At 37.5% G+C, this 25101-nt stretch overlaps 1 protein-coding gene across 3 annotated transcripts in view; it reads left to right on the forward strand.

The window, feature by feature from the left end:
* CACUL1 (CDK2 associated cullin domain 1) overlaps positions 1 to 25101 on the forward strand; it is a 69263-nt gene that overhangs the window by 32038 nt on the left and 12124 nt on the right. For 2 of the 3 annotated variants that reach the window (XM_059052478.2, XM_067024546.1), the window contains exons 4-6: positions 16526 to 16621; positions 19268 to 19370; positions 21386 to 21475. In XM_059052478.2, coding sequence (XP_058908461.1) covers positions 16526 to 16621; positions 19268 to 19370; positions 21386 to 21475 — 289 coding nt within the window. Of the gene's footprint in view, positions 1 to 16525; positions 16622 to 19267; positions 19371 to 21385; positions 21476 to 22044; positions 23433 to 25101 lie in introns of those variants that run through there. The other variant, XM_067024547.1, reaches the window with a different exon arrangement.

A 25101-nucleotide genomic window follows, 5' to 3' on the forward strand; every position in this document is an offset into this window, starting at 1 on the left:
GCCATGGCCGCTGAGCCTGCGCGTCCGGAGCCTGTGCTCCGCAGCGGGAGAGGCCACAACAGTGAGGGGCCCGCATACCGCAAAAAAAATAAATAAAAATAAAAATAAAAAATAAAATATAAGGAGACAGAAAGATTGCAAGCAAGTGATGAAAAAAAAGATACACCATACAAACATTAGCCAAAAAGAAAAACAGTATAGCTACATTGATATCATAAAAAGTAGACTCAGAGCAAGAAGTATTATTGGATATAAAGAGAACCTTTTATTATGACAGAACGTTCAGTTACTAGGAAGGTAATAATTCTAAATTTGTATCGACCCGAAATACCCAGAAAAATCAACAGATCCAAAAGGAGAAACAGACAGCTCCACATAGTGAGAAATTAACACATCAGTGGCTTTAGCGTTTATCTCAAGAAATTAGAAAAAGAACAACAAATGAAACCCCAAAAAAGAATGAAGTCACAATCTCTGCTAATGTACCTTTGGAACAATAAGAAACATCAGGGAACTGTGGTACAAAGCAGAATAAAGAAAGTGCTGTGTCAGACTAAAGGTGAAATGATCACAGACAGGTGGAGGAATGAAGAGGAAGGCGGCGTTAAAAATATGTCACGGGGGCTTCCCTGGTGGTGCAGTGGTTGAGAGCCCGCCTGCCGATGCAGGGGACGCGGGTTCGTGCCGCGGTCCGGGAAGATCCCACATGCCGCGGAGCGGCTGGGCCCGTGAGCCGTGGCCGCTGAGCCTGCGCGTCCGGAGCCTGTGCTCCGCAGCGGGAGAGGCCACAACAGTGAGAGGCCCGCGTACCGCAAAAAAAAAATAAAAATAAAAAATAAAATATAAGGAGACAGAAAGATTGCAAGCAAATGATGAAAAAAAAGATACACCATACAAACATTAGCCAAAAAGAAAAACAGTATAGCTACATTGATATCATAAAAAGCAGACTCAGAGCAAGAAGTATTATTGGATATAAAGAGAACCTTTTATTATGACAGAACGTTCAGTTACTAGGAAGGTAATAATTCTAAATTTGTATCGACCCGAAATACTCAGAAAAATCAACAGATCCAAAAGGAGAAACAGACAGCTCCACATAGTGAGAAATTAACACATCAGTGGCTTTAGCGTTTATCTCAAGAAATTAGACAAAGAACAACAAATGAAACCCCAAAAAAGAATGAAGTCACAATCTCTGCTAGTGTACCTTTGGAACAATAAGAAATATCAGGGAACTGTGGTACAAAGCAGAATAAAGAAAGTGCTGTGTCAGACCAAAGGTGAAATGATCACAGACAGGTGGAGGAATGAAGAGGAAGGCGGCGTTAAAAATATGTCATGGGGGCTTCCCTGGTGGCGCAGTGGTTGAGAGCCCGCCTGCCGATGCAGGGGACGCGGGTTCGTGCCGCGGTCCGGGAAGATCCCACATGCCGCGGAGCGGCTGGGCCCGTGAGCCGTGGCCGCTGAGCCTGCGCGTCCGGAGCCTGTGCTCCGCAACGGGAGAGGCCACAACAGTGAGAGGCCCCGAGTACCGCAAAAAAAAAAAAAAAAAAAAAAAGTCATAACAAATGATATTTGGGGAGGGGGTGTTTTGAGCTGAGAGAACTTCCATAAGTAAAGGCTTATGGGTAAGAGATGTTTGGGTAACAAGGAGTGGTCCTATGTGGATAGAATATGAGGTATTTGAGGGAGATTGGGAGGTGATAAGGATGAAAAAGGCAGATTGGGACCGAATTGTAGAAGCCCTTAAAGGCCAGGAGTTAACATTTTAGGAAGATCGATGCAAGATGGATTGGAGTAAGAAAGAATGAGATGTGTTTACAGTAGACTAGGTGAATTACAGGTCCACAGTCCCTTATCTGTAATTCCAAAATAGAAAAAAAGCTTTGAAAATTGATTTGTTTCCCTCTAAGTTTGGTGCCAGAACTCATTTGGAGTAAAACTTGATTTAAACTCATGTGAGGAAGGAACTTAGTTGGGAACATTCATGTATATTCTCCCAGAAATATCAATGGGCTGATATTCCCAATCTCTACTGGGTATTTTACATAGTATATGGTATATGTACCATAATACCTTCTAAATCTGAAATCCTCTGAATTATGGCACATCTGGCCCTAGGAATCTTGGATAAGAAATTGTGAACCTGTTGGCAGTGAAAAGGGAGAAAGATGTCTGGGGCACATTGCAGAGATCAAAGAAACAGGATAGATAAGACAATAATTAAGTTGGAAGAGAGGTGGGATGAGAGGATTTAAAGATCATTTTGGTTTCAGTGGAATTGTTAGAAGTTGATCGTGGGGACTTGAGAGAGGGAAGGAGAATGATAGTGGTTTTAGAATGTTTATTTTAGTTCAGCTAACATTTAGTGTCCACGTGCCAGGCATTGTGCTAGATGCAAAGGGTACAGTGATAAATAAGATGGATTTATTCTTTGTACTGTTTCGGGGAAATGTGCATTGATCATTTTAATCCACTGAAATGTGATGAGTCGTAGGATAGAGATATGAAATGAGTCACAAGTCTTGCTGATTTTCTCCCTTGTAAAATGTCTCAAGTTTATCCCCTGCTACTTCCCTAGTTTAGGTCCTTATTCATACTTTCTTGAACAATAGAAAAAGATTTCTAGTTTGTATCTTGACCCTGCACCTTCCCTCAATTCATTTTGTTTATTTTTTAGGCATGTCATTTCATTCATTTTCCCAACCTTCTGCCTCTCCTTTTACCTAAAGAGCAAAGACCATACTCCTTAACAAGAATTTCAAGGCTCTTTACAACCAGAACTCAGCAAGATAGTGTAATAGTATTTTGCTTTTAAAATTTAAATGTGGGAGAGGATGTCATTTTATCTTTGTGTATATTCTTAGTTTCTTTTGCCACTATTTCTTTCCTCCCTTCCCTTTCTGCAGAGGGGGTGTTCTAGTTGTCTGTTAGAGTTTTCCCAGTTTTTAACTTCTCTATTCCCAGTAGGCTTAACTAACCACTTTCTCTTCTTTGCTGCTGTAGCACTTTATTTGTGTTGCTGCTAGAGTACTTAGTTTAGCACTTGGCATATATTTAGTTACCAGCAGGATGTCACCTTTGCAACACTGGGAGCTGCATCTTCTTTTTCTTTTTTTTTTTAAAATAAATTAATGTATTTTATTTATTTTTGGCTGCGTTGGGTCTTTGTTGCTGCGCACTGGGCTTTCTCTATTTGCGGTGAGCGGGGGCTACTTATTGTTGGCGGTGCGCGGGTCTCACTGTGGTGGTTTCTCTTGTTGCAGAGCAGGGGCTCTAGGCGCGCGGGCTTCAGTAGTTGTAGCACGCAGTCTCGGTAGTTGTGGCTTGTGCGCTCTAGAGCGCAGGTTCAGTAGTTGTGGCTCACGGGCTTAGTTGTTCCGCGGCCTGTGGGATCTTCCTTGACCAGGGCTCGAACCTGTGTCCCATGCATTGGCAGGCGGATTCTTAACCACTGTGCCACCAGGGAAGCCCATGGGAGCTTCTTAAGGGCATGAATCCTGACTTACTTGTTTCTCTTGGCCTGTGTGGTATTGAACTAAGTGCTCATTAGGTAAATATGCTGGTCTTAATGCTATTAAGTCAGGAGTGTACTTCTCTATCCCATTGAAGTTAGACTTGGTCAAGTGCTTTGGCCTGTGAATTGTAAGAGAAAGAGAAGTGTGTTTGGTGAGGTATATACCCAAAGATCTGAAGCCTTTAAGATAGGCAGTGCAATTTTCCATGTTTCCCTTTCTCTGCCAAGTGTTCTAGGTGGTAGAGGCTCCCTTAACCTGCGTCCCTGAGTGTTTATAACATGAAGCAGACCCTCAAGATGGGCATGTAACGTGGGAGAAAAAAACTTTGCTATATATTTTTTTTCTTTTTAAACACATTAAAAATTTTTGTTATTTTTTTATTGAGATACAATTCACATACCCTAACATTCACCTTTTTAAAGTGTACAACTCAGTGGTTTTTAGTACAGTCATGACGTTGTGCAGCCATCATCACTAATTTCAGAACATTCTAGTCACCCCAGAAAGAAGCCAGCGCTTACTAGCAGCCACCCACTAATCTCCCCTCCTCTCAGCCACTGGCCGTAACTAATCTACTTTGTGGATTTGCCTATTCTGGACACTTCATAGAAATGGAATTAGTCAATATGTGACCTTTTGTATCTGGCTTAATTAACTTATTAGCATGTTTTCAAGGTTCCTTCATGTTTATAGCATGATACTTCATTCTTCTTTTTGGCTGAAAAACATTCCATTGTTTGGTTATACCACATTTCATTTATCTAAGCTCTGTTTTGTTAAGTCACTGAGATTTGGCGGGGGGAGTTGACTGGTAAAATCAGTATTTGAATTGATAATACTTAGAAGGTTCTATTTTATCCCACTACCATTTGGATAATTGAACTTCATGGATATAACATCCTTTACTCTTAAAACTGTTTTAAATGACACTTAGACAATTTGATTATTTTTGTGTACATCTGAATCCGGAATCCACTAGAGCAGTTGGGAGGCATTTTCTCCCCAAGTAATGTTGATAAATTTATTGTATATGTTAATATACTTTATCAAATTGAGAGAGTATATTTTCACTTTGGCCAAATAAAAATACTCTGATATTTTGATCTAGTAGCTTTATAGTCAGGAACCCACTAGCAAGTGTGTTTCTTCCAACACTTTCTTTGTCAGTGGTTTGGAACTTACACTGTACATTACCACCAAGAAACGGTGTTTAAACAGATTTTGGCTCCCAGGCCAGGACAATAACATTGAAATGTTAGGAACAGCACTGATAATACTAGGCTGAGTGCAGGGTCCTGAGGAGGAGAGACCACAAAGACAGAAGCAGAAAAGGAAAATGGTGCAATTTTTATTCTCAAATAAGGCAGAATTTAGAATAGTTTAAATGAGTATTTGTCAGCTATTTTAAAGGAAGTTAACTAATTGCGTTTAAACCATTCATTTAAATGAATTTAGAGTAATTTTAATGTCTTTTAAGCTAAATATATCTTGGTTGAGTTAAATATAATTTGACTCTCAAACCAATTAATAATGGAAATCAGTAGAAACTAAATCATAATCAAAGTCAACATGAGTTAACTTTGACTCAGTCTTCATAGACCCCAGATTACCTGTAAAAGCTTTATTGCCAAACTGCCCACAGATGAAACCAGGTTATCTTCATGTTTAAAATGAGCCAAGGATTGCTTTGCTATTTGTGTTTTGTCCAGTGGGTGGCAGCATAATTCAACTAATTGTATGCAGTCATTTGAAAGCTTGTATACCTTTGGGGGGGGGTGGGGGGGGGGTACGCGGGCCTCTCACTGTTGTGGCCTCGCCCGTTGCGGAGCGCAGGCTCAGCGGCTATGGCTCATGTGGGATCTTCCTGGACTGGGGCACGAACCCGTGTCCCCCTGCATCGGCAGGTGGACTCTAAACCACTGTGCCACCAGGGAAGCCCAAGCTTGTATACCTTTTAAAGGCTATAATTTCTGTATCTGTTGAGCTACAAAGTGTGTTTAAAGAAATCTTTCATTCTCCCAAAATAATGCTGTTTACTCCTTGCTATAGTGAGGAAGATTTTTAGATAGTGAGAACATTGTTATCCTTTCTACATAGATTTCAAGTAAGGTAAATATCACTGCCAACTGGTAACTATCTCTTCACAGAAAGTCTTTCTTTTTTTCTTTTTTTTTTTTTTTTTTTTTTTTTTAAACAAATTTATTTATTTATTTTTGGCTGCGTTGGGTCTTTGTTGCTGCTCGTGGGCTTTCTCTAGTTGTGACGAGCGGGGGCTGCTCTTCGTTGCGGTGCGCGGGCTTCTTATTGCGGTGGCTTCTCTTGTTGTGGAGCACGGGCTCTAGGTTCATGGGCTTCAGTAGTTACGTCACACGGGCTCAGTAGTTGTGCCTTGTGGGCTCTAGAGCACAGGCCTCAGTAGTTGCGATGCATGGGCTTAGTCACCCCACGGCATGTGGGATCTTCCTAGACCAGGCCTCGAACCAGTGTCTGCTGCATTGGTAGGCGGATTCTTAACCACTGTGCCACTAGGGGAGTCCCCAGAAAGTCCTTCTGAATAAGTTATTTGGAGATCTATTTTTAAGTCCAAAGTAGAACTTAAAGTAGTTGTTATAACGAAGTTGTTCTTAGAGAATTTGCCAGTGAGATGCTTTAACCCTCTATCAGTCTACAGGCTTCCATTCAGACCATAATTCTAATAAGTTTACTACCATCCTTTGAAGGCAGGGTCTGTGTTTTCTTTTCATGTGTCCTTATAGAACTTAACATAATGCCAGGCCCCAAAAAGATCCAGTAAAAGTACTTACTAGTTGACAAAAATAAAAACCATATGCTTGCCTTACAGCTGAGATTATTAAAACCATCTACTTATTCCAGTTAAAACAGCATCCTTAACTCGGGAAATTGAATTTATGATGAGCAGGAGAGTCAAATCACTTAAATAATGAATAATTATTTGCAGTTGTTTATTATCAGAGTGTAAAGAGTACATTTAGGAGTTGTACTCTTCTTAAAACAAACTTTTTGTTTTGAGACAGAGTTATGTACTTAAATTGGAAGTTTTGCTCAGTGGTAAAAGAGATGAGGCATATAGGAAATTGAGAAGTCATCCTAGTTCATCTGACTTTGGATATTTTCTCTTTAATGAAGTAATCTTGAACCTTTTGTAACTTTTTTGTTACCTAGCTAGTCAGTTAAAAAGCTGAGATTAGAACCTAGGCTTATCTCATTGTTATGTGGATAAGCTAAAGGAATCCAGGATCACAGAGGCTTGGCTTTAATTATGTTTAGTGTTCAAGTCCAAATAGTATTTGGAAAAGGAGGAAAGTCTTATCTTAGAAATAAGGGGGGGGGGGAGAAATTTCCATATAATTGTAATAATAATGATGGTGGCAGTTAACTTTGAAAGTTAAGAGACCTAAGAGAGAAATGTCTTCTACTGTCTTTTAGACTCACTTTGACTTTTTTATTGTTGCTTTTAATTAGAAAATCATCCTTACAACTTATATTAGGAGCATCAAATATGTGCATTATAGTTCTTACTAGCTCCCGAGATTCATTTACCTTCTACGTAACTTACCGTTTTTTGGATACTTTACTATGGAAACAATATCTACGCAGCAGGAATGGGAATGGATGAGAATATAATGCCAGATGTATGTATTTGTCTATTTGGAAAGAAATTCCAGTTTTATGTAACATCTCTGTCAGCCTTAGGTGTAATTAGTGTTGCTTCTGGACCCTGGATAAATCTGTCTGTTGGCAGAGTGGTATTGCTCTGGAAAGTCATGGAATAAGTTGGTTAGACTAAAAGTATATTACACGCTATGCACTTTTGCTAAAGTTAGTCATGTAGAAGCAAATTTTTTTTTTAAAGTAATTTCCAGTTTGATTCAGAAAATAATATTAAGAGAGCATTCAGCTCCATTTGTATCGTATCCAAAATGCCGAAGTCATACTTGGTAATATAGGAATAAATATTAAAATGTTAAAAGATTATGAAGGAACTATTTGAAAACTTTTAGCATTTCTGTTTGACTTTTTAAAAAAAACTTTTCATTTGTCTTCTGTAATTCCCCATCATTTTATGCATGTTGCCCACCTCTTCTACTGGGTCATAACATACATTAATCATAGTTATTTTAAAGTCTCTGTATGATAGTTCCAACTTGTGGGCATCTCTGTGTCTGGGCCTGTTGACTGTTTAACTCTTGACAGTGGGTGTGTTTTCTTACTTTTTTGGTGTTTCTAATTGAATGCTGGACATTGTATAAAAACATCAGTAGAGACTGACATAAATAATATTTACGCTTAGTTATGGGCCTGCCACTCTTCTGTCGGGCTGTTGGTGTGAGGAGTTGAATCAGTCGTATTAGTAGTTGACTTGGGTTTGCGTTTTATCATTTCAATAAACAGTAAGGCCTCAGATTCTCTAGCAGTGGGCAGTGACTGCTCTGTTCGTAGTGTGAATCAGGAGGGGTTTTTTTCAGTGCTCCTCCTCTATCCTCAGCCCTTAGCGGGCCCTCCTTTGTGGCAGGGGCCTTTCTTTGCACTATTGCCCTCTCCCAGCAGTGAGTGGATGGCTGTTGCTTGTTATTTGGTGCAAGGCTTCGGGGCTGGGGAGCAGGATTTTTGGTTTGGGTTTTTTTCACTGTTTCTCTTGCTCCTGCCTCAGTCATAGGTGGTCCCCGTGCACCTGAACCCTCGGAAGTGGGTCTTTCTCAGTGTTATCTCCCTCTTCCTCACCCCATTTGCAGATAGCCTTTTCCTTCTCAGTTCAAGGTCTAGAACTGGGGTTGGTAAACTTTTGCTGCCAAGGGCCAGATGGTAGTTATCCTCACGGGCCTTGTGGTCTCTATTGCAGCATCTTTAACTCTGCTGTTGGCAGCGTGAAAGCAGCCGTGGACAATTCATACGTGAATGGACATGACTGTGTTCCAGTCAAACTTTATTTATAAAACAGGTGGTGGGCCAGATTTGGCCTGCAGGCCCTGGTTTGTTGACCCCTGGTCTAGCGCTCCGGAGGGTTTCTTGCTTTCTCCCCACCCCTGCGCCTGCTGTCCCGTACACCCTGTGGCAACCAGATTTCGCCTTGCATCCATGGGGGGCTTTAAGAGTGAGCAAGTTTCCTGCACTTCACTCAGCAGCAGGATGCTTCTGTTTTGTAGTAGTGCAGAAACCTGGGCATGAGTGGATTTTCTGCCCCCTCCCGGGTGATTGCTGACCTTTGCCTGTGACAGGAGGGCTAGAGGATTCCCTGTCCATCCCCCCACAGTAGACAGTTTTTGCCTCAGGTAAAAGAAGGGTCACCAGGGTTCAGGTGCATCTCTTACTCCTTCCCTTCAACAAATGGCTTTTGCTTTGTAGGTGAGTAGGGTCCGGCACACAGGCAGTTTTCATTCATGTCTTCCATTGGCAGCTAATCAGCAGCTGTTTACTCGTGCCGGGCCTGCAGTGTGCATGGGTTTCTTTAGGGACTCCTGCCCCACCCTCAAACCTTGACAGGCCTAGCACATCTGTGCCATAGAAGGTGGCTCTCTGATCTCTTTCACTGCCCTCAATTATCTGTTTTGAAGGCCCAGTGGAAACCCATGGAAAAGAGCTGGGGAGTAGGTATGGACTGCCCTTGTGTTGAGCCTCCCAGGGATTCTATACTGCTAGTTCACACTTGGCCTTTAATGGTTTATTTCAGCTTCTGTTGTTCTTGTACCAGCTTTTATGGCTGCCATCACCAGAGAGAAACAGTTCACATGCCCTTTCTTTCCTTAGAAGAGCTTGTAACTCTTTGGAATGCAGTTCACCTGGTTGGACATGGCAGTTGTAAAATGTAGTGACCTCAGGTCTCTGATGAGCTCAGAAAATTGATTATGTAGGTTAACTAGCTTTTTCTTATCATCAGGGCAGGACTGATGTTCTCTGGTGGCTTTCTGCATTCTAAGTGGAGTTAGAACTTCACTGGTGCACTTTAATAACTTCATAATCACTGAAGTTGATAATAATCAAGAAGCTGTTAAATTAAAAAGAACAATTCACCTATAGTCTTAACACTAATATTAAAATGTTAGTGTATCATATTTTTATTGATTCCAGTATAGTTTGTAGCTACAGTGTCACTATTGTCATGCAATAAATGCCTTGTGTAGAGTGGGTAATTACTGCTCTGCCCTCTCTTGGATCCTCTAGACTTCCTTCCCATAGAGCACCTCTCTTTCCTTTGAAGTGGTCTAAGGTACAGGCTTCTAAATGCTTAACAGCTGCTGGGGCAGCTGTTTAAAGAATCCCCTGAAGTTCTCTTTAAAAATATACACTTCTGGAAAGTTTCTGAGTCTGGACTTCGTGGCAAAGGAATCTGCATCATTAACAAGCCTTTCAGGTGACTTGGAGAGCAGCATTCTTTGAAATTCACTGGCCTAGGCAAATGTACCATAGTTCCCGAACCTGGTCTCTCTCAAGCAGCTAGTGGTGTCATTTTTTGTTTAAATGTAAGATTGTATTGTTGCTGAAGACACGCAACACATTTGCACCACTGAAGTGCTAATCTGGAGTAGAAGTACCATGCAAACCTGGATAATGCAGACAGCAGAGCTTGGTTTTAAGTATCTAATGAAGAGGGACTGATGAAGTAGACAATGGTGGGGCCAGACAGTCATTATAATAACGTTGTTGAAATACATTTGGTCTGTGAGGTGTCAATGATATATATAGCTGACTGATAATAGCAGATTACAAAATAATTCCATATTTGTTATAAAACATACACACAGACGAACAGAAGAAAATGTTGATGGTAGTTATCTACCATTCTTGGTAGTGGTTGTTTTCCTATAACTGCTTTTTTAATTTTAAAAATTTCAGTGAACATGTGTTACTTCCACAAAGATATATGTTAGTGGCCTTGTTATGTTTATTAGATCCCTCCTTCCCGTCTTTTCTTCCTCCTTATTTCATTATAACATATGAAAGTCATTTCTTTATTTAAAGACAACTACAACGTTTTTGTGAACATAAAAGCAAATATTCTTAATTTTTTTTCATGTTTCATTTTGGTAGGATGGGGATAGGGTGTAGATAGAAGAGGAGGGATAGAATTGTGAAACTGTGGAACTTATTTGTATTGTACATCTGCAGTGTCCAGTTTGGTTACCACTAGTCACATGTAATTTTAAAATTAAAATGATATAAAAATTCACTTTCTTAGTTTTATTAAATACATTTCAAGTGCTCAGTAGTCACACATGACTAGCGGCTGCCATATTGGACAGTGCAGATATAGGACATTTCCATCATCACAGGAAGTTCTATTGGGCAGTACCGACCTAGAGCATAGTATATTTGTCTGTTGGCTAGTGAAATTATTTAAACAAGTCATGCTGTTCTAAAAATTAATATATGTCTAATTAGAGTAACTGACCAAGCTTCCTTATCTAGCTTTCAAAATTAAAGATAATTAAGGAATATACTTAGCAAGCAAATATATATATATATGTGTGTGTGTATATGTATATATATTTTTAAGGGATATTTAGCAGATTGGTTCTATAAAACTCTTAAGTACCAAAATTATTTTGTTTTTATATGATGATACATGATTATCATCTAATTCTACTTTTTTTAAACTTAATTTTTCTTTAAAATTACTCTCTACAAAATAGCATCTGTATGAAGTAATTCATTGCAACATCTTGTGGTAATAAAAGATTAGCAACAAGCTATCAAATGGGGGACTGGTTAAATAAATAGTACATTCAAACATTGTACTTAAAAGAATAGATTTCTTTTAAAAAGTGGTTTGAGGACCTCTAAGGGTCCCTGAAATCTTTTCAGGGGGTCTGTAAAAGCAAAACTGTTTTTCTAATACTACTAAGATCTTATTTTCCCTTTTCACTATGTGGATATTTGGTCTGATGGTGCAGAAGCAATGGTGGGTAGCCTTAGCATGAATCTTCACTTCTACAAACTCACAGCAGAAAACAAAAGCATTTCACTTAAGAATGTCCTAGATGAAGCAGTGACAAATATTAATTTTATTGAATTGTGACTTTGCGTATACTTAGAAAAATATTCTTTGTGAAGAAATGGAAAGCTGTATACTAAAGTAACAATGATTGTTTTGAGAAATAGCATTCTGTGGTTCTGTGAGTTTTGAGCTAAACCAGCTATTAAGCTAGTGTTTTCCCCTATAAAACACTCCTTTTATTTAAAAGAATGACTGATAAACTGGTTATTTAGACTGGTGTTTAATAGACATTTTCTGAAAAATGAAAGAAGTGTGTCACTTCAAGGAAAACAACTGACGGTATTTGTTGCCAATGATAAAATTTGAGCTTTGAAGTGAAAATTAGAATTTTGGAAAACCTGTATCTACAATGATGATCTTGATAACATCCCAATACTTAAAAAGACTTTTCTGATGAGATAGATGGTGATAATTATTTTGATGTGTATAGTGAAATGTGTCAACATTTAGATCTACATAATTCAGTGAGTCAGTATTTTTCAAATGACCAGTTTTAATGCTATAAAATGTATCTGTAAAAGACCCATTCAAAGTAGAAGATAGAACAATGGGTTTTAATGTAATAGAGTATCAAGAATTCATTGATAGTTTCAGATTTCATATCCCAACTAACCTTTAAGAAACTACCACTTGTCAAGTTTCAGAGAAAAATATCTACAATTATTTAAAAAGTCTATTAAAATATGCCTTCCTTTTCCGACTGCATATCTGTGTGAAGGTAGATTTTCTTCATTTAGAACCAAAACATCACATCACAACTGATTCAGTACAGAAGCAGATATGAGAATCCAGCTGTCTTCTATTAAGCCACTCTCAAGAGACTTACAAAACTGTAAAAACAATACCACTCTTCTTACTAATATTTTTGGGGAAAATATAGTTATTTACATATAACTTAGTTTATAATATAAAATATTTAACATTAAAATTGTTAAAATGTGATGATCTTATTGTCATTTTAGAATATATTAATATATAGTGTTAAAACCCAGTTTTAGTTTCTAATATGGTAAATACTAATAGATACAACCTACATTATAAATAAAAGCTTTTTGGAATTTCCAGTTATTTTTACGAGTATAAAGGGTTCCTGATATCATAATGTTTGAGAAACTAGAATAAAACAGTCTCCAAGATACATTGTTAGGAAAAGTGCAGATCAGTATAATTGTAAGTTAGCATTTGTGTGAAAAAGGATATAAATGGGATTCTTATTTTTTTGTATATATGTAAAAGTCTTCTGGAAGGTTATAAAGGAATTAAGTGTTGGTTTGTTCAATGCGGAAGGAATGAAAGGTAAATTCTTTACTCTAAACCCTTTTGAATTTTAAACCAGATGAATGAATTACTGATTTAAAAAAGAAGAAGAAGAAATTAAAACATTCCTACCAGCTATATTACAAATTTCAGGGAATCTAAGTCTGTTACGAGAAGTTGGAGCATGTTTGGAGTAATGGTTATTTTTCTGGCCAATTGCTTTTTCTTATTTTATTTGAGAAGAAAATGAAGCTTGCTTATTTTAGGGGTAAAAAATTTCATTTAATGTCCAATCCAAATACATTCATGGTGAAATTATGTAAGTCAACTAGGTAGCAATTTCCCCAATGGAATCCAAAGTATACTGAACTTAAGTTTTAAGGAGGAACAATTCGATTAGTTTTTTTACTAACAGGTATTTCTAGGTTTCTAGTAAAGAGCATGGATTTATTTTAGAAGACGATTATAATTTGTAGTCTGTCATTTAAGAGGTTTTGAATAAGTGCTGCATGTAATGTGGAAGTAAAAAAGCTAAGTAAATGTTCTGACATTTGATTCAGTACAAAAAGTACTTTTTAATACTCAACCTTTGCGGCTTTGGGAAGTCTTGAAAAAGAATAACTAAGGAATTCAATTTTATTTATTCTGTCTGCTGTTAAGTGTGGCTTTTGATCAATGTTCGTACTTTTAACTTTTGGATAGATAAAGTATCCTTTTATGAAAAAGGAAAATTATTTTAATGCAAAAACTCTTCAGATTTTCTTTTTTCATATCATGCTTCTAGGATTTATTTCTTTGAATATTGAAATATCATTTCCAGAGTTCTTCAAAGCAGTTTAGAGAAAGATATTACATGTGATTCTATTCATTAGTTATAGTGAAAAGTTTGCCCATAATGTGGAACTATTTTCCCCAATTTTTTGTTAACAAAGAATGCCTTTAATAATGTTAATAGGTTTTTCTTAAGTATTAAACAAATAGGTAGTTAATTCATGAAGGAGTTTACTCTTGCTACTTGCATGTGCATGTGTAATAGTTGACATTTTTCTAAGCACACGTTATTTACTTTGATTCTCAGCACATCTTGGAAATAGCACAATTAGTGTTTTTCTTATTTTTTATATGTATAGAAATTGAAATTCAGAGGGCTAAATGAATTGTCATATAACCTTGTTAAATGATAAAATAGCAATTTAGATTTAAGCAAGGCTAGATTAGATTTAGATTTAAACAGCTTTAGATTTAAGCAAGACTGTCCTAAGTACAAAAAAAACCCCACTTATCTATACCTACTATGCTCGGGTTCTGTGGTCTGCACTAGAGATATAAAGATAAGACACAGATCTTGCCCTCTAGGGGCTGAAAGTTTAGTGACAGAGACTACCCAGTGGAGAAGTGAATAAGTGTGGTGGTGCCCTGTTGAAGGGTTGTATATCTCAGTTTCGAGGAAGTGACACAGATCTTGAAGGATGAGTAGGAGAAGTTAGCCAGGGTGGGTCTGTGGTTGATGGTGGTGATAGAAGGCGTCAGGTAGAAGATACAGTCAAGGAGGCCTAAGCAGCACACGGACATTGTTTGGGAACTGTTAGTACCATGTGATGACTGTCTGTGCTGGGCTACATGGGAGAAGGAGCAGGATGTGAAAGCAGAGAGGTAGATAGTGGCCTAAATTGGAAGTCTGGACTTTCTTCTAAAAGTTTCAGGGTGCTAAAAATTGATTATAAATAGTTGGAAGGACTGAGTTTGAGCAATGTTAGAGTCTTTTTGGGCTTCTCACTGTTGTGGCCTCTCCCGTTGCGGAGCACAGGCTCCGGACACGCAGGCTCAGCGGCCATGGCTCACGGGCCCAGCCGCTCCGAGGCATGTGGGATCTTCCCGGACCGGGGCACGAACCCGTGTCCCCTGCATCGGCAGGCAGACTCCCAACCACTGCGCCACCAGGGAAGCCCAAGGTTAGTCTTAATTCTTGGGCTTATTAGCTGTAGCACTGTAATCAGTTGACTAAATATTTCTGAGCCCCAGTTGCTTCAGATATTAAATGGAAATAACGTTTAATTTATTGCAGTAGGAGGACTAAGAAAAGTAAATGTTAAAAAAGAAAAAAAAAGCACCTAGTGTGCACCAAACCTGTATGTAAGAACTCAGTAATGAAAGATGAATTAAAAGTAAGGACAGCTCACTGCACATATCTAAGCTTCTAAGAAGAACTAAAAAAAAAATGAATTAAATTTTATTTTAAAATATTATTGGACTATTTGGACAGTTCTAAAACAGCTTAGCTCAAATAGTTTTATAATTTCAGTGTTTAAATTTAATATTTAGGAGTCTTTCAACGTGGTGTTTCTTTATATACTTGTTTGAAAGCCAGGCTTTGTGTATATGATGTGGTGGTCAGATGATGAGACTGTCATGAGTTAGCCCTTGTGTGGAATCAGTTTTGTTTGTGTGATGTTTTTGTACCATGCCCATTCCCCCAACTCCCTGGCCCAGGAATGAATTCATAGCTGGAAGACCTGGATCTGTCATTCTAATTTTAGGCAAATCCTTGCCCATTTGTTTGTTTCTTCAACATTATAATGGTACTTAATTAATTTAGCTTTAGGGAATAAAATGAAATAGTACATGGATACGTTTTTGTAAAACCGTGTCTTAGTCTGCTTGGGCTGCCATAACAAAATACTACAGACTGAGTGGTTTAAACAATGGAAATTTATTTCTCACCATTCTGGAGGCTGGGAAGTCCAAGATTAAGGTGCCAGCTGATTTGGTTCCTGATGAGAGCTCTCTTCCTGGCTGGTAGACAGCCATCCTCTTGCAGTGTGCTCACCTGGCCTTCCCTCTCAGTGTGCTTTGGGGGAGGGGAGGGAGAGGAAGAGGAAAAGAATGAGCCCCTCGGTGTCTTTTCTCATAAGGACACTAATCCTGTAGGATAAGAGCTCTACTCTTATGACCTCATTTAGCCTTAATTACTTCCTTACTCTAAATAGAGCTGCACTGGTTAGGGTTTTAACATAGGGATTTGTGTGTGGGAACACACACATTCACTTTCATTCCACAACGTGCAGTTAAATTGGAAGTGTTCTCTTTTGATGGCTTTATGACATGGTATTTGGTAACAATGAGTTAAATGCCAGTCGTGTATTATATTTATTTTAACTGCTCTCCAGAGCTTCAGATGTATATGGACCATTTGAGTCCTGCTTTCTAGCCAATAGGTTTATAATTGGTTAGCTACAGGAGTGGTACAACGGAGTTAGTATCAACTTAGAATATTACTATGCCTAAGGTAATTCTAACATATCAACAGCCATTCTCATAGTATATTAAGTCTATATCACTTCCTTGAATTTCCCCCCCTGTTGCAAGCCCAAATATAGTTTGATTCCCATAGTAAATGTCTATAGTTTAGTGGTGATTTTAAAAAATCATATCATTTATCTTAAGTGTAAATTCACCTTTTTACTTGTTAACAGAGCAAGCCTTTTTTAACTGACATGGTAAGGTTACACACATTTTAAAGGCAGCTAAATCAACCCTCAGTTTTGCATAGCAGATATTGGAATAGAGATAGAAATCTTAACTAAACTTCAGGATATAAGCCTCCTCTTTTTCATTATTGTGAATTTCAGTGTGAACTTTGATTGAGTTCTAAGTCTGTTTGCATTTTAGATTGTGCCTGAAGACCTTTATACCTGGTTTCCTGGAATGATCACATTTATGTTCTTTTTCACAGGCCAGCCCTCCAGATCTCTATATTGAAAGATTTAATATAGCTCTTGGACAGTATATGGGAGCATTGCAGAGTATTGTGCCTCTTTTCATATATATGGTAAGTTAGAGCTCTTTCCCCTTTCCAAATACCTCGGTTTATTGGTCTAAGTGCAGATAGATGCAGCAAGTTAAGCATATTCTATTTCTCTTTTACTATGTATTATGTTAGAAATGGAAATTAATCTGTTTCAGCAATGTTGATAGTGTTGGCATAGAAGACTTCTTTAGCCTTTCACTGTTTTAAAATTCCATAAATACCATTGCTGAAAAGACAATTAAGCATTAATAATCCGCAGTCACCCAATTAACATTTATTTATTTTGTTTTTGCCGTATGGAAGATACTGTGCTTGGAAAGTAAAGATATATCAGAAAGATTTCTTACCTTCAGAAAATAGAGAGTTAAGACATGTATCTAAAAACATGATGTATAATAAATGCCAAGGAAGTAACTCCATAAAAAGTAAAACAGTGAAGTTTGCTTTCATTCTGATAATCTCTTTCACTTGGAGAATAATGCCATGAGTACGTCTTGTAGTCTGTTGACTTTGTTGAAGTGTCCCCGCCCTGTCCCCCACCCCACCTCCCCATCCCCACTTTTTAAACATATAAAGCTATTGGATCTTAATGTTAGTGTTCCTGTTGAACAGAAGAGCCCTTAGAAACCATTGTCCCACTTTCTCTTTGTTGATTAGATTAGGGAATGGGTTGTTGAGGTTGATCCTACATTCTGTAGCCTAGAGATGAACTATGTGTGTAATACCAATCTTCAAAATGATTTATTCTCCATAAGATAGGCTTTACTGAATAAAACAGAACATTGGGAGGAATCTGTGTTATCAGTGGGAGACTACTATTTAAATAATTTATGGAGGATATTTACTGTAGGAAAATACGCAGTTAAAAATAATGACATGGGCTTCCCTGGTGGCATAGTGGTTGAGCGTCTGCCTGCCAGTGCAGGGGACGCGGGTTCGTGCCCCGGTCCGGGAAGATTCCCACGTGCCGCGGAGCGGCTGGGCCCGTGAGCAATGGCCGCTGAGCCTGCGCGTCCGGAGCCTGTGCTCCGCAACGGGAGCGGCCACAACGGTGAGAGGCCCGCATACCACAAAAAATAATAATAATAATAATAATGACATGTCTGTATGTTATTTTGGAGAGAATCTTTTCAACATACAATGTTAGGTGAAAAAGCAAGATGTAAAGCAGTGTGTGTTATATTTCTTCATTAGCAAGTGTTTTCTTCATTTTAGAGGAAAAAAAAAGCATATCCAAAAAAATGTAAGAACATTTTAGAAAGAATATACAGAAGTTTTCGCAGTGTAGAATGGGACTTTAGGAATGGGACAGAAGGTCTGCTGTGGGAGACTCCTTTTTATTGCATACCCTTTTGTGTGGTTTTATTTTGTAATCATGTGCATGTCAGTTTTATAATTTTTTTTTTTTTTGGCTGCATTGGGTCTTCATTGCTGCGCGTGGGCTTTCTCTAGTTGTGGCGAGGGGGCTACTCTTCATTGTGGTGCACGGGCTTCTCATTGCAGTGGCTTCTCTTGTTGCGGAGCACGTGCTCTAGGTGCGCGGGCTTCAGTATTTGCAGCACGTGGGCTCAGTAGTTGCAGCACACGGGCTCTAGGGCACAGGCTCAGTAGTTGTGGTTCACGGGCTTAGTTGCTGTACAGCATGTGGGATCTTCCTGAACCAGGGTTTGAACCCGTGTCCCCTGCATTGGCAGGCGGATTCTTAACCACTGCACCACCAGGGAAGCCCCTTATGATTTTTTTTACAGAGAAAAAAACATGTTAAGAATTGAGAGAATCAATTAACCAACTTATTGACATTCATCCCTCTTTGTATTTTCCATTCCTGTGCATTGAGTTAACATTTAAACATGAACAAATTCAATCTTTTTTACTTGCCAGCCATTCTAATTAGGATGCTTTTGGCTGCAAGAAACGGAAGACCTGATTCAAAGTGATTTGTAAATGAGAAAGGTATTATCTCCTGTAATAAAACTCCAGAAATCGGCTGTTTTCCGGGTTGGTTGAATCCGTGGTTCAGCAATGTTATCAAAGTCTCAGGTTGTTTTTTGTCTCTTTGCTTTACACATCTGTTTCATCTTGTTCTCCTCATGGTTGTAAGATGATTTTTACTCAAGCCTAGGTTTCCCTTAGTCTAATTGGGTTACCTTGGATCACTTGTCTACCTTTGAACCAAAGGTCGTTCATCCCTAAGCAGTGCCATAAGCTGAGTGACTTAGACTAATCATTAAAGTGAAATGTAGGGGAGTCAACCAGTACATGCCCACTGCATGCTTTCAGTCTAGATCATTGATATATAGGGTACCTTTCACTACTAGTGTTTCCTGGTGTTGCCTTTAGATGATGATGTAGTCATTTAAAAGGGCATATTAAGTGCCTGTCATACAATATGGTCCATTGCATCCCTGTCTAGTTAATGTTGAGTATCTTCCCATGTTCTTTTGTATGATTTATAGCATTTTATCTTTATGTGCTTTTAACCCCATGCTAGGAAGACTGTAACTAATAGTGGCAGGGCTTTTGTTTTCTGATGTTGGATTTTTATGTTTTAATTTATGCCTTTATGAATTGTTTCCTAAAATAATTTATTTTTTAGTGCTTCACTTCATTAGACAAATCATTTCTCTCTAATTGATGCACTGAAAAATAACTTATTTTCTTTTTCAGAATAAGTTTTACATCGAAACCAAGCTTAACAGAGACTTAAAAGATGACCTTATAAAGCTGTTTACGGAACATGTTGCAGAAAAGCACATTTACAGCCTAATGCGTAAGTAATTAAACTTACAGGGATGACGTAACACTAGCAGTGTTTGGGGTTTGTTTTTTTTTTTTTGAATCATAGAGCATTGGCATCTAAACCCCAGTGTTGATGTCTTCTGAATCTTATAGCGATCATAAAGCCCAATTCTGTAGAGAGACACTGAGGAATTGAAAATGTGACTTGAAGATCACCCAGTGAGCTGGGAGCAGCCAGGTCATTGGACAGTGCCTTCATATCTGGCATGATACTTGCTGCCTTCTTTTTTTCTCTGACATTGGGAGAAATATTGAGGAGTTCATCCGTAACTTTGTTACTGGTAATTCTAGAAGGAATGTAATGTTAATATCTTTGAAACAGTAGCACAGTATCCTCTCAGTTTCCTTATTTGTACTAAAAAAAAGGTAGATGACAATTAAGCTTGTGAGAAAGTAAATCCTAAATTAAATAAAGCGTATGGGAATTAAACATATGTAATTAACCTAGCACCTGTTAAATGCTCAATAAGTATTTTCTTCCCTCTCTCAAGCTACTTCTCCCTCAAATTCCCATTTTCTTTTCCTTAAAAGGGGAGTTCAACCAGAAAGTTTTACTTTTTATTATTAAAGACTTTTCCTACAACGAATTTTAAGTGGAGAGGATTTTAGGGAAACGTTATACCTTCTTAACCTTACCTTTTGTTACTGAATGTGATTATTTTTCAGTTAATTCATCCCAAATTAATTTATGTACATTTTATGTATAACTTAACCTGTGAATTTATCATCTCCTTATAGCTATCAAATTTGACATAGGTGGTTATAGTTATGTAGAAGTTGTTTGCAAATGTATATATTTGACCACATAATGAATGTGTGATTGAACGTGAAGAGTTAGTGGAAACAACACTTACTGAAAACCAAACGATCAGTCAAAAAGTAGGAGGAAGATGGATTAATAGAGATAGACCCTGGGTTTGGGGTACATGTTGAAATTAGAGAGAACCTTGAATAGAGGAGCCTCTAAGAACCTAAAATTTAGAATTTCAATTTTTAAACATGACATTTTAAAATATCATTTTTCTGCAATGCCTAGCATTGAAAATGTAACTCACATTGCATGTTTGAAACTACAGAAATCATTGTTGGCCAAGTGAGATGGTGTTTCCATTTTTTAAAAGGTGGGGATAGAAGAAAACAACTTATATAATTTTACAAGCTGGCTTAGATGAAAATTATGCCAAGTTTCATGGGTATTTGGTTATTAGTAAATTATAGGTCTTTGAGAGATGAATTAAAAATGAGCCGTTTTGAGTCAGTAGTTATGTGTCATATTCATTAAATGATGGAGTTCGTTTGTATATGTTTTGTCTAGAGGAGGAAGTATTTGTATCCATTTAGCATATTTTAATAAGATTTTTGTGTGACCATAGATAACCTAAAAGAAAACTGACTCTGTTGTCATGTTTAGTCAGGGTCACATGGTTAGACAGTGTGATCTCTTGCCTTTACCTTTAGTAAGAAAAAGTACCTGCAGTTGTAGCATTTGGGAAAGTGAGTTTCTGATGCTGATCTCAGTTACTAGAATTACTAATAACATGTCTTTCAGAAAAATTCCAAGAGCCTACTATATGGGTGATTTGGGGGAAAGGGAAATGATTGAGGGAGTTAGAGAATATTTCATTCCCCAAATGTAAATCTTTTGAATCGTGAACTTAATGGGAAGTATTTATAGCTCACTCACTAAGTACCATGAATACTGTTGCTTTTAGAAAGCTTTACTTATTTTCAGAACCTCCATCAATTGAATCATTTCCGTTCATGTTTCAACAGATACGCACATATCTACTTGTTAGATTGAGCTCTGCTGCACTGGATTTAAAAAAAAATCTTTAGTGTACAAGTACTTGGTTTGCCCTCTTGGGCTGTTCTTTTCTTGCCCTTGTTTACCCTTCAGTCTTTGGGAGAAATAGTGATAGAAAGTGAAACCTTGACAATCAATAAAGTGTTGTATCATTTTTATAACCCATTTTCTCTCTATTTCAGCTTTACTTTTAGAAGCCCAGTCAACACCATTTCAGGTCACACCTTCAACTATGGCAAATATTGTGAAAGGCCTGTACACTCTCAGACCAGGTAAACATTCATCATTTCTTTAGGGGTTGGACTTGTTTGTTTGCTTATGGCACTTCCAGCTCTATCTGCGAGAGGACAGTGTTTCTTTGTGTTTTCTGAGGCCTAATGGTATTTGGATTTGTTACAGCAAAAAAATTGAGTAGATACTCATCATTGTGAAATGTAAACTCAGGACCTCACTTGGAAATCTTTCTATGCTAGTGAAAACCAACTAGTCTGGGGAATACAAGAAATAGTTTGTAGGAGACACTTTAGATTAAGTCAAATCTTATGTCTAGCATTAATCTCTTTTTTTTTGTTGTGAGTTTCTTCTTCACTTCTACCCCATATTGCAAATATGCACGGGCATACACATTCACAACTCCATCTTGTTAGGCCTATTATATAACTTACAAGGAGTCTAGAAGTGTTGGTAAAGTTACAGTCATTTCATAAGGATAGTTTGAGGAGAAAGATAGAAGAGCAGAACCAAAAATCAAAGATCACTGTATTCAAAGGCATGGTTTGTAAATTATCTTAATGTTTCTGTCTTATAATAAAAACATTGTGGTACTTCCCTGGTGGCACAGTGGTTGGGAATCTGCCTGCCAAGGCAGGGGACAAGGGTTTGAGCCCTGGTCCAGGAAGATTCCACATGCCGCAGAGCAGCTGGGCCGTGTGCCACAACTACTGAGCCTGCGTTCTAGAGCCCACGAGCCACAACTACTGAGCCCTCATGCCACAACTACTGAAGCCCACGCATCTAGAGCCTGTGCTCCACAACAAGAGAAGCCACCGCAATGAGAAGCCCGCGCACTGCAATGAAGAGTAGCCCCCGCTCGACGCAACTAGAGAAAAGCCCACGCACAGCAGTGAAGACCCAGTGCAGCCAAAAATAAATAAATTAATTAATTTAAAAAAAAAAACATTGTGAATTTAAAGGACTCTCAAGATGCTTTTGTATGTATCTTTCTGTTTTTAACCCAGAGCCTCAAACTTATCATAGTTGTCTAGCCAATTAAAAAATGTCCATAGGAGAGAGATTGCAGAAGTTCACAGTAGAAAATCATTTTTCAGTGTAGAAACTTAAGGTTTGCTTTTTTGACAGCAGTTATCTTTTTATGAAATTCTTTTGTCATTTGATTGAATGAAATAAAACGTGATCTAAAGAGCTTAACATAGTACCTGATAACGTAATGAGCATGCTAATATTAACTGTTGTTACTACTATTCAGTTGGGTCCAGTAGTTATTTTATTTTAATTGATGTCTGGATAGTTTACTTACTTAATTTAAAAGATATATCAGAATTTAGCTTGCTAAAATGGAAACCGATTTTAAAATGATACTAGGGGTAGACTGTGATACCCAGAAGTACCATCTTTCTCAGGCTACTTTCAGCAGTTAGTGACTTCTAGAGTAGTCAAATGCAATGTTAGTTAAATTTGGATCAGTTCTTGCTCTATTCTTCATAATTTTTAGACAAATTGTTCCTATAAAGTAGTTATTTATATAAAGTAGCAAAAATATTGCTTGTGTCCAATAAACTGATATATTTTTCCAGTTTCTTAAAATTTTGAATTTCATTTTACTAAATGTGATGAAAATATCTCATGAGTTTTTCTTTTAGTGCTGGGTTATGAATGATTTTTTTTTTTTTCTCTTTTGGAAGACATCCAAATACAGTATGATAGATTTCTCAACTCTCCCTCCCAAGTGGGCAGCTTTATCAGCTCTGGCTTTTATCATAAGTAACAAAATTGCAGAATAAAACTAGTCATTGAGGGTAGAAAAACTTATAGATACTTCTTTATCTAAATGCTATTTTTATCCAGGTTTGAGCTCTTGTAATAGGTTTCATACTACTTGTGAGGAGAATTCTGTATTTGAGAACTGTCCTTTTGAAAAGGTGGATTTTATCACAGACTAGCCTTTTGCTGTCCTATTTTCTGAGATACTATTAAACATATTTTGACGTTTACTTGTCTTGCCCTTACCCATTGTGTTCCTAGTTTGTTAAAGCAGATTTATTCACCTGACAGATTAAGGTTAAAATATTTTAAAAGCGGAATTTTAAATGTAAAAGTTTCTTTCATCGCAGTAGTTCTTAAATGCTGAGTTTTATATAATGAATGCATCTGAATCACCCAAAAAAGTCTGTTAAACTGTAGATTCCTGGGCCCTAATCCTTGGAGATTGTGATAACATCTATGATTTAGATGTGTTTCTACCTAGTCTTTAGAAGCTCAGTCTAGGAAGAGTTCCCATCATCCCATCCTGCACTTCTTCATTTAATACATAATACTTTTCATTGTTTCTTTGTCTTTACTTTAATGATTGCCTGGTGTTCCATAAAATGTCAGACTGGTTTGACTCCTTGCCAGCTCTGACTGCTGGGTTAGTGGTTCCCCAGGGCACTGAATTGAGACTCTTTCTAAAGCCATATTTGAACTGAGCTTGAAGGAGAGACACTATTGAGAACATTTTGACATGAGTTTGTACAAAGGGTGAGTGGATTGGCCTTGGTGGTGTTTGTGGTGGGTTTTTTGGGTTTTTTTCCCCCGTCTCTAATTTAGCTATTCTTTTGGGCATTTTATTTTTTTAACTTGCCAATGACCCAGCATTGCATAGCATTAAATGTGTTTTTTTCAGATTTAGAATTATTTACTTAGATTACAATTTTTTTAAATGCACATGCTAGATTAAATAGAGCATTGACATTTTATGGGTTTATATCTATATATGTATATATAGATGTGTGTGTGTGTGTGTATATATATATATATATATATGTATATATATACAGCCAAGATGTTTTCCAAAAGGGAATATTTGAAAGGGCTCGATTAAAAGAATCCAAAAGGGCATAGAGATGGGCAGTATTTATATTTAGTGTTCACTGAGTAGGGGAAGAGTATCTGATCTGTTAAAATGCTTTATAATAAAGATACTAATTTTTCTTTGTCATGTCTGATGCAGATACTTTCCTTAGACTTCTCTTTGTCTTTTTATTTTGATGCATGAATGTTTATTTTTCTGTAGATTATTCTGTTGATCTTTTATCTTTTCCTTAATAATTTGATAACCATTTAATTCTGTTTTCTTTCACTGTTATATATGTTTAATTTGCTATAATTTAATGTGAGTCAAAGTAGGTTTATATTTTTAAAGTACTTACCAGTTATCTCTCCCATCTCCCATCTCCCTCCACATTTTTGTGGTACTTTTTTTATATGTTTGCTTACTACCACATGTACTATTCAATTCTTAGGCCAGTGTATTGTTTTAATTAATGCTTTATAGGGCTAAGTATTTCCACCAAATTCCTTCCCTCCAAGGCCCCTCCTGCTCAGAATTCTTTGGTTATTTCATTCATGTTTTCTTCCATATTTAGAATTTTTGATAAGGTTCCTTCCAAAATCCTCTAGGGATTTTTGTTAATGTTGTTAAATCACAAAAAATATAAAAATATCCACTTTCTGTCAATTCTATTTAGAAAGGAAACTTAACCTCTTTATCAGAAGGGGTTGCGCTAGTTTTTTTCCCCATTTTAAGTTTGGTTTAATACATAATCTTGTTCTTTGGGAAGAAAACTTTCCCTTTTCTATTTAATTTAATTTGTCTATACGATCTCCTTAATGAATCTTT

Source organism: Kogia breviceps, chromosome 2 (genome assembly GCF_026419965.1).
Source record: "Kogia breviceps isolate mKogBre1 chromosome 2, mKogBre1 haplotype 1, whole genome shotgun sequence".
In the NCBI taxonomy this organism is placed as follows: Eukaryota; Metazoa; Chordata; class Mammalia; order Artiodactyla; family Physeteridae; genus Kogia; species Kogia breviceps.